Source organism: Propithecus coquereli, unplaced genomic scaffold, assembly GCF_000956105.1.
Source record: "Propithecus coquereli isolate 6110/MARCELLA unplaced genomic scaffold, Pcoq_1.0 Scaffold44, whole genome shotgun sequence".
NCBI lineage: Eukaryota > Metazoa > Chordata > Mammalia > Primates > Indriidae > Propithecus > Propithecus coquereli.
This window is the reverse complement of record NW_012150174.1, coordinates 1,265,155-1,275,628: the sequence shown is the minus strand read 5'-3', so window position 1 is coordinate 1,275,628 and position 10,474 is coordinate 1,265,155. Positions and strand designations below refer to the sequence as shown.

General features: G+C 42.0%; 1 protein-coding gene across 1 annotated transcript; it reads right to left on the bottom strand.

Moving 5' to 3' along the window:
- Positions 1-3,095: 3,095 nt before the first annotated feature.
- Positions 3,096-4,132, bottom strand: LOC105818223 (mas-related G-protein coupled receptor member X2-like). The gene is given in 2 exon segments (XM_012654164.1): positions 3,096-3,568; positions 3,571-4,132. Coding segments are annotated over 2 exon segments (1,035 nt in total).
- Positions 4,133-10,474: the final 6,342 nt, after the last annotated feature.

Genomic DNA, 10,474 nt, shown 5'->3' with positions numbered 1-10,474 from the left:
CTAATGGCCATCTTGCTTCTTCTCCAAGGAAGAGGCGTCTGATAGCTGCCTCTAGTCAGCCATCTTGCCCTCTCTGAGCAAGTATTTTTTAATGATGATTAACCAGTATTTTCAAGGATTCTCTCTTAAATGTGAAGTAAGAGCAAAAACTTGTTTAAGTAACAGGAAAGTCCTAATAAAACAGTCCATGTTCCTACCTCCCTGCCATGTTCCTGTTAGTCTTCTTGAGCTGCCGTAACAAAAGACCAGAGGCTGAGAGGCTTAAACAACAGAAATGTATTTTCTCACAGTTCTGGAGCCTCAAACTCCCTGATGAAGGTGCCAGATGATTCGACTTCTCCTGAGGCCTCTCTTCCTGACTTGTAAAAAACCACCTTCATTTGTGTGCTCACACCACCTTTCCGCAGTATGTTTGTGTGTCCTGTGGCTTGGAGGGTGTGTCGTATGTACTATATTTGTAACCTCTTGTTAGTTTGCAATTACTTCCAGAAGAAAAGTTAAAAAAGAACTGAAAGATCAGTTTATGGGATTGCCTACCTACCTGGATGTTGAAGACACCAAGCATGAGGACGTGGTGTATGCTGGAGAGAAGTTTGTAAACCAGAAACACAGGTTACAGTATAATGTAATGAGGATTCATATCCCCACCACTGAAATGAGGCATATATTATAATCTCATCATTTTTGCTTCAAATCGCTCTTTAAAAAGGAATAAATAAAATTGTACAGGTATAATTAAAAGTTTAATCCTGAACCTCTCCTCTCACTGCACTTCTGAACCTAATATGCATTGTTTTCTCATATGTGTAATAGGATATAAAAACTGGTGTATTCATCTAAATATCAAGGTGCTATAGATAACCACATTTCAAAAGAGGTGGAAGATGACATGCAGAACTAAAGTAGGTTTGTGATCCCTGGTTACCAAGTCACAAGTTATCATTCATACCAAGGCTATAAAAAGGTTTAGAGTTGAATTTTTGCTGAGGCCCAAAATGTTAAATGTAATTTAAAGATGAACCATTTCTCCTGCTGCTAATTTGGGCCTTTTATAGGCAAAAATGTTGAACCAGAGGAATGGGTGCGTTCCACTGCTTCTCTCTTCTCCTCTACTCTGCCCCTCCCATTTCTTTTTGTTCTACCTCCCTGTTGTTTTTACCTGTGTATTCTGACCCTGGAGCATGGGACATATCTGTGGGCGGAGGATCAGGAGAGTAAGACATTGCCTTTTTAATGTATCCTGCTGGGCTGATCTGATTGGTCCTCTGTACTCGACAGTTTTATAGCATTGACTCCAAATTACTTTGCAAAACTTGTACCAACGCTGTCAGTTATGCCTGACTCCTTATCAGTTCAAGGCCACAACAGACATTGCTCATTGTTCAGAGAACACCAGTTTTTATTTTGTAAGGCAAGCACGAGGTGAAATTTATTGAGGGGGAGCGAGATAGGACTATAGAGCAAGAACAAGATAAATTTGCCACAGATGATGATTGGACTCCTTGTTGTAGCAAAAGAGAAAATCCAGTTTTACAGTCCTTGTTAAGAGGGATATCACAACCATGACCGGTACTTTATGTAGCATAAGGAATGAAACTCACTTACATGTTGATCACTATTCCCTAAACAACACTATGCTCCTACTAACAATGCCACTATAAATGACTTCTTCTAACATTTCCATCTGTCCAGATCCTATTTATGTTTCCTTGTCTAATTCAAAAATTTTTTATGATGGCAAAAGTGACAGAGGGTACATGCTTAGCAAATTTGCGAGTCCTTAGTCCAAATTCCAAATATTTCAAGAAGCATCCCCTCATCTAGTCACAGCCACATAAATGCTTACTAATGAGATTTTATCCCTGTCGGCTTCCCATCTCTGCCTTTGCATCCTGGAAGGATTCAGAATAATTGGACTCATATGACAGGCATGTGTAAAGAGACCTAATCCTCCACACTCTACTGTACCTCTTAGAGAACAGCAACCAAATCCCATCTGTATTTAGAGCCACCATTGGTGTGTTGACAATGTTGGCACCCAATACATACCACACCAATATTTAGACGAACATCACAGCAACATATTCAAAACCCCGTTAGCCGCCACATAGGTGAGAGGAGTATGTGCATATTGTGGTTATAGTGACTGTGTAGAGACATAAACTTCTCAGGTTGTTTGAATCACAACTAGAGTTATCTTTAGTCCACATCTATGGTAAAGTCCAAACTTACACTGTACTCTGGAAACAGATACTTGAGCACAAATGGCATCCCATAACCTCACTATCTGCGTGGGTTGTCTGGAACGGGCATAAGAGCCATGATAGTCATGCAGTCAGCTTAGAACCCAGGTTTCTGGGCCCAGGTCCATTGTTCTTCCCAGTGTAGTACTCATAGGTTCTGCATGCCTACATATCCCAGGATTTCTTGATGCTGAGTAGGGCTTGGCTGGAGACAAGGGCTTCCTCCGCTGCAACACAGCATAGTGGGAGTAGGTAGTGGCACAATTCCTGTGGCCTAAGCAGCAGCATGAAACTCTACTTGAAGAATGTTTTCAGGAATTGTGCATCAGAGTGATGTCAGACTCTAGACTGAGGGCTGCTATATGATTCAGCTTAATAGTCTTGTGGTTTTGTCAATTACAATACCTTTGTTGAGGTTGTTGTCTACCAGGAGGAGCCAGCTGATGAAATTCTCTCATTTCTTGGAACCATAGCATCCTGCATCACCTGGGTGCTTGGGTATGACATTTCTCTTCAGGATGGAAGCAAGACCTTTTAGGTGCTCCCTGCTCAGGGTACCCTGAAGTCACAAACCCAACTGTATGATGGCATGTTCCACATCGCATGGCAGTCCTTCTTGCACTAGGCTCCATTTTACAGACGTGAGCTCTGTGAAGGTGGGAGTGTTGTCCTTGACTCCCCAAGGTCTGGCATGTGGGCTGGAACACGGAGATGCTCAGTAAGTATTTATAAAATAAACTGAAGATTAAGTGAGTGAGCTTGCTATGAAAAGCTCACTTAATGATATATTGAGAACTGCAAGTGCATACGATAATTTCAAAGTTCTGTTAATTGGCAATTATAAATTGGCCGTTAATTGTCTGTGTTGACCATCAGAGTCACATCTGACTGACCAGGGCAGAGGCTGTTCCACACTGCCTGTCTGCTTTCTGACAGCTCCAGGGATCCCTGAGGAAGGCTGCCCCCACGTCCATCCACCTCAGGAGTGTCCTGCAGAGCCTGCTGGAGAACCTGCCGAAGGGTCCGCTGCCCTTCCTGCCGCCGCTGCCTAAAGGAGCCCGCAAAGAAGTAAATGACAGGGTTGGCACTGTTGTTGATAGACGTCAGGAACATGGAAACTAGAAATGAATAGCAACGGACTTCAACATAATGCCGCATCCATGCATATGATAACCAGTCAATGCCCCAGGGCAGGCCACAGACGAGGAAGACCAGCACTGTGAGCAGGATGGTCACATACAGCCTGGTCATCTGCATCCTCTGGGAACCACATAGGAATCTGAGGAGCAGGGCCAGGCTAGAGTCACAGAGAACCACAAGTAAAACAGCCACGCACCTACGATGATTTTAGATGTCTGACCCGCATCATGGTCACCAGTGTACAGAAATCCACAGAAGAGATCCAGGATGCTCAGCAGCAGGGCCAGGACCCAGAGCAGGGCACACACAACAGCTGACGTGTGTCTCGGGCGGTGGCAGCGGTACCAGACGGGCCACAGGACGGACAGGCAGCGCTCGGTGCTGATGGCGCTCAGCAAGCTCAGCCCTGCAAGGTAGGAAAAATCCAACACATGGATGAAGACGTTTGGGATGGAGAAGGAATAATGCAAGGCCTCAGTGATTTTATTCAGGGATTCTATCATCAGGAAGCAGAGGAGGAGGAAGTCGGCCCCGGTCAGGTTGAGGATGTAGATGGAGAAGGCGTTCCTGCGCGTGCGGAAGCCCAGCGGCCAGAGCACAACGCCGTTTCCCACCAGCCCAACCAGGGCAATGATGCCGGCCAGGTAGGGAAAGAGCAGAGTTTCCAATTCACAAGGTCGAGAATAGGTGTTGGTACTTCCATTCTTTGTTGAGAATTCGGTGCTCCAGGCTGGGGTAGTAGACTCCATGCTCAGAAACTCTGCACTTGTGCCCCTGGGAACACAAACAAGACATGAACAACAATTGTGTGATCTCTGATTGTCATGACCAACCTGCAATGTGTGAATGACTGTGCCTATTTTACAGAGAAGGCAAACAGGCACACAAGGAATAAATAACCAATCAGAAGGTGATGTGTACTCAAACCTGGATTCAAACCCATTTTGAATCTTATCCTATGCTTTCATTCTTTGTTTGCCTCAAGCTACAGCCAAATTGAGCATTTCATCATTTTTAAAAGTGTCATTTGAATTAGATTCTTTTACAGATATTGAGAAAAGTTCTTGAACTCACTCTTTCAGTGACTATTTAATAAGGACTTGGTTATGGGGTGAATTTTGTCCCTGTAATAATCATATGTTGATGTGCTAACCCCCAGTTAGTCATTATCTTGCTGTACAGTATGTGGAGATGGGGACGGTAAAGAGGTAATCAAGTTTGAAAGAGGCTGTAAGCCTGGGCCTTAATCCGACAGGGCCTGTGATCCTAGAGAAGAGGAGATTAGGACATAGACACACAGAATAGAGACCATGTGAGGACGGAGAGAGAGTAAGACGCCATCCAACCCTGTCCACACCTTCATCTCAGACTTCTAGTCTCCAGAGTTGTGGGAAAATAAACTTGTTTTGTTGAAGCCACGTGCTCTGTGCTATTGTGCTACCGGCAGTGCTAGCAAACTAATAGAGACATACTACGTACCTGCATCATGTCAGGCATTTGAATTTCAGTGTGAATAACACTAGACCATAGTCTTTTGGAGCTTATCCTCAAGGAGCTGAATGAAAAGTTAATAGAGACTGAAAAGGAAAGAGGTCTGAAGGGGTTTGCAGCTGTTAAGAGTCTGGAGAAATCCTAGTAAACCATCCATAGAGAAACCGATCATTAGAGCAAGCATCTTAGAATCAGATAGAAATGCATATAGGAATTTAGTATGTGATAAAGGTTGCATGTGAAAGTCATGGCAAAACATGTAAAGGAGCAACTGTAGGGGAAGGAGGGAAACTAGGAGGGTGCAGTGTCCCAGGATCCCAAGAGATGGAGTCATCGGTCAGTAAATAGTGTCAGTTACAGTTGAGCGCTCAAGAAATTGACCTTTGGCTTAGCAATGTGGAGTCATTGCTGATCTTGTCAAAGTGATGGCAGAGGAAGATTGGCCTGAGGACTAAGTGGAAGAGATGTGGGAGAGAATGGGCAAGTGGTGCAATGGGAGTCCAGGACCTCAGACATCAACTGAAACACCAACCTGGACAAGAAGACAGAAAGGCAGGTGGCTGCAGGCCACATTATTGGGCACAACTAACAGTAATAAAGTCAAAAAGAGAGACTTTTTGGCATGGCATGAAATACAATACTCAAAATATGAAATATTGGGAAAATATTGGTAACATATCATAGCCAAAGTGTTAACTTATTTATAAAAAGTTTCTGTAAAATGAAGATTTAAAATTAAAGAAGTCAATGAGAAAATGACTGAGGTCATGAATTCCTAATTTCTTGAAAATAAAAATGGCTTTTAAACATATGGAAGGGTAAGAAACCCAAGTCTAATAAAAGACATGAATTAAAATTACACAGAATTATATTTAACTCATTCCCATATAAAAGCCGAAGAGGTTTGACAGCGTACTGTGTGGAGATGGTGGGGACCAGGCACTTTCTCTCTTGTCTGGTGGGAGTGCAAATGTATACATCCTTCAGGCAAGGCAATTTGCAACATGTACAAACATACAAAGTATCATACTTTTCTCCCTGTAATTCCTAACCTCAGAATTTATACCAGAGGTATACCTGTGTATGTTCAAGGGACATATGTACAGATGAATGAATGTAGGATTACTTGCAATAAAAGGTTGTAACCAGCTAAAATGGCCATCGATACTGTATAAATTATGATCCATTTGTGGAATACTCTGTAGCTGTATAAAAAGAACAACAACCTGATATGAAAGGACCTCTAAGATAGGTTAAATAAAAATACAGACCAATGTGTATTTTATATGAGAGATGTATGTATTTTTGTGTATATACACATATATGTGTATACACACATATGTATATAGTTGTTTCAACACTAAATATGGTGGATGAACGTGGAGATGAGATGGAAAATGTTGAAGAGTTTCTTCAGGGAATTGGTAATGTGGAAGTAGCGGAAGAGGAAGTTGGCCCTGGCCAGGTCAGTGATGCAGACAGAGAAGGCGTTCCTGCACATGAGGAAGCCCAGGAGCCAGAGCACAGCATGTTTCCTGTTAGCCTGGCCAGGGCAATGATGACTTGCCCAACAAGTTCAGGATCAGGGTTGTCAAGTCACAGGTTAGTGGAGGGTTCTTTCCTTTTGCATCAGTTGGGGGGAGTTCTGTCCCCTAGGCTGGGATGGTTGGATCCATGCTCAGAAATGCTCCACTGGTACGCCTGGGACCAGGAAGAGACTGGGCACCAGCTGTATGGTCTCTGATTCTAACACCACCTGCTATGCGGGAGTTACTGTCCCTGTGTTATAGAGGAGAGAAGCAGAGTCTTGGAAAGAATAAGTAATCAACTGAGGGCTCGGGAGTCCTTGAACCTGGATTCAAACGCAGTTCTCATGACTCCAAAGCCTGGACTCTCTCTACTGCGACACCTGTCCTCTACTGATACAGGACTATTCTAAAGTACAAACCCTCCTGTTCACTCTCCCAACCATGTCCTGCAGACTCGTCTGCGGGAAGCAGGAGGAGACAATCTGTGCAGGCCATGTGGGACAGGGACAGGCCTCTGAGCCTGGATTTTCTTCTGTCCTGGGAACAGAGGTTTCCTCTCCGGGACAGGAAGTCAGAAGCCTCAGGCATGACCCATGGGCCACTACTTGCGATGGCCTTTTTTACCAAAGAGAATGAAGACTATGCTTAAGGTACTTGAGAGGAAAGTGACTTCTTGCTAGGACAGGTGTGAGGATGGCCAGGCCTGTTAAATGCCTCAGTGTGTCAACCTGTGGGGATAGGATGCACTTTTCTGTTGTCCGTTGCTGTGCCCCAATGCCTAGCTTCAAGTTGGGGACGCAGTGTGTATTCCAAAAACTTGTAATCAACAAATGAATAAATGAATGAATGGGTATCTAAGTGTAGTGGAAGATTTGGGTTAAATGTAAAGTAAAAAATTTTAAAAGCAATTAAAATTACTAGAAAGTACACATGTATAGCGACAAAGATAGTTTCATTCATCTTTTTCCCCTCTATGGAAAGTTCTGTCATGTTTGAAATAATTACTTACTGTATTCATAGTAGTTATTATATAATTTCATAATTATTCTGTGTATAGTATTATATAATAGGTGACTAATTATAACAGTTATTATAGACAACTAATGATGGCCACTGCCCTGCCTCCGAATCAGGGAGGGCCAGTAGTACCTAAACGAATTTAAGTATATAGTTTAAGGGGAGGATTCAGTGCTGAACTGAAATACTCTTAATTTAGGGGAGAATCGGCCCCCTAGATTAAGGCTGGTAAAGGTTGTTAAAGGAGAGAGAGGTGGCAGTGCAGATCAATAGAGGTATTTCAAGTGGGTAATGATCTAAGGAAGATTATTAAGCGGCTTGACTTGGATGTATTAATAGAATAACAAGCCAATGCATTCTCTACCACACATGATTTTCATTAGAGTTTGCTTTGCTGAATAATGTATTTTAAAAATATGATAAAATATATAACGTAAAATTTGCCATTCTAACTATTCTTAAGTGTCTGATTTGGTGGCATTAATTACATTCACATTTTTGTGCAACCATCAACACTATGTATTTGTAAAGCTTTTCATCCGCGAAACAGAAATTCTGTACCCATTAAACAATAACTCCCTACCCTTCTCTCTTCCCCTAACTCCTAGAAACCCCTAATCTACTTTCTGCCTCTGAATCTTCCTATTCTAGATATTTCATGTAAGTGGAAACATACATTATTCATTCCTTTCTATCTAGCATATTTCACTTAGCATAATATTTTGATAGTTCATGCATGTTGTGGCACATATCAGAACTTCATTCCTTTTTATGGCTGAATACTATTCCATTGTATGTGGAGACCTCCCACGTGGGAGTGAGGAACCTGTGGCCTTGAGGCCACAGGTGGCCTTCTGGATTGTTGAGTGCAGCCTTTTGACTGAACCGAAATATTACAAAACCAATCCTTGTAACAAAGAGATTTGTGCTGTGAAGCTTGGATTTGGTTCAGGGGCTGCACCTGGGGATCTGGAGGGCCAAATGTGGCCTTGAGGCCACAGGTTCTCCACCCTATCTGAACGCTTTTAGTTACACTTTTCAGCTATCACGAATGATAGTGCCGTGAACATTTGTGTGCAAGTTTTTGTGTGGACATGTGATTTCAATTATTTTGGGTATATACTAAGAAGTAGAACTACTGGGTCATATGGTAATTCTATATTTAGCTTTGTGAATAAGCACCAAACTGATTTTCATAGCAGCTGCACACCATTTTACATTCCTACCAGCAGTGTATGAGGGTTCCTATTTCTCTGCACCCTCTGTTTTGTTCTGTGTTGCTTTTAATACCTGAGCTAGCAAGTGTCAAGTGGTATCTCACTGTAGTTTTGATTTTTATTTCCTTAAAGATTAAAGACATTGATGATTTCATATGCTTACTTTTTCTTTGTAGATTTTCTTTGGAGCAATGTCTACTTGAGTGCTTTGCCCATTTATGTGGGCAAAGGTGAGCTTGTAGCTCCTACTCTGCCATTTTACTGACCTTACTCCCTGAATAATCATTTATGTAAGAGACTTTAAGGGATATTTAAAAAAAACAATAGATCTGTAGAATTTATTCACCCTATCTAAGTGAAACTTTGTACACTTTTACCAGCATCTCCTCATTCCCTCCTCCCAGTCTCCAGCCCCTGGTAGCCACCATTCTACTCTCTATATGTTTGATTTTTTAGATTCCACATGTAAGAGAGATCCCACAGTATTTGTTTTTCTGTGCTTGGTGTATTTCACTTAGCACAATGTCCTCCAGGTTCATCCACGTTGTTGCCAATGAAGGAATGCCTTGTTTTTAAAGGCTAGATAGTATTCCATTGCATGTCACATTCTCTGTATCCATTCTGCATTGATGAACGCTGAGGGTGATTCCCTGTCTTGGCTATTCTGAATAATGCTGCAATGAACATGGGAATGTAGACATCTTTTGGACATACTGACTTCATTTTTTTTGTAAGTGTACCCAAAAGTGGGATTGCTGGATCTTATGGTAGGTTTTATTTATTTATTTATTTATTTTTGTTTGAGAAACCCCTGTGCTGTCTTCCATAATGGCTGTGGTAATTTACATTATTACCAACAATGTACTCCCAGATTGTGCATTTAATAGGAGTGTGATCTCCTTCGTGCTTTCTATCATTCTGCTTTGGCTAGAATGCTGATGTGGCAAGAAGTGTCAAGGTGATTAGGACTTTTAGCAATGGGGAAGTAACAAGTTGGAAGGTACCCTCGTGTCTAAAACCTTGGAGGCACCATTTATTAGATCGTTTCAGGGCAAATAAAATTCTCTCTTTTCGCTGTTTTAACAAGGTTCTATTACAGTAGCCAAAATTAAAATTTAGCTCATAAACTAAAAAGGACTGTAATAAGAATATGTTTTCCCCTTCCTAATGCATTCATTTTCTAAGTATTTATAATGATAATGAGGTTGTTCCCATTAAATTATGCTACAGAAGTAAGGTGCAAAGAGATAAAAATAAAAACACTTAGGAGGTATAATAACAAATTGACCAATCACATAGAGATAGAGAATTCCAGGAAATACAAACTCTGTGTTGGGTAAGAAGCTGATGGGTGTTTTCCATTGGCCATTAAGGCCTACTCTCCACTCTTCTCTACCTTGATTGGTATCCCAGTAGGATAGATTTCCGTACCTTATCAATGGGCTCCTTTTCTCTGTGGCTCCTTGCTAATTTAGGTCAAAGGAAAACACTGACAAGAGATTGGAGGGCAGGAAGTGAGGAATGTGGAGGTTTCTAACCCATCTCTGGCTCTCTCCTTGCTAGGCTGTGAGCTAACAGTGGCAGTGTTACTTTACCTGTCGGCATAGCCCCTGTCTGTGGGCCCTTTCCTACAGCTACAGCTATACCTACAGTCACAGCTACAGCTACAGTTACAGTACAGCCCTCTCTGAGTTCTGGTGACTGTTTTCTCCCCTTGCTTCTTCAGCCCAGGTGTAGAAGTAAAAACTCCTTCCAATAATTTGTGTTTGGAATGTTACCATTGCTTGTAATAGTCCCTTCACCTGTCCATGTTTGTAAATAGTGTTTGAATTAAACT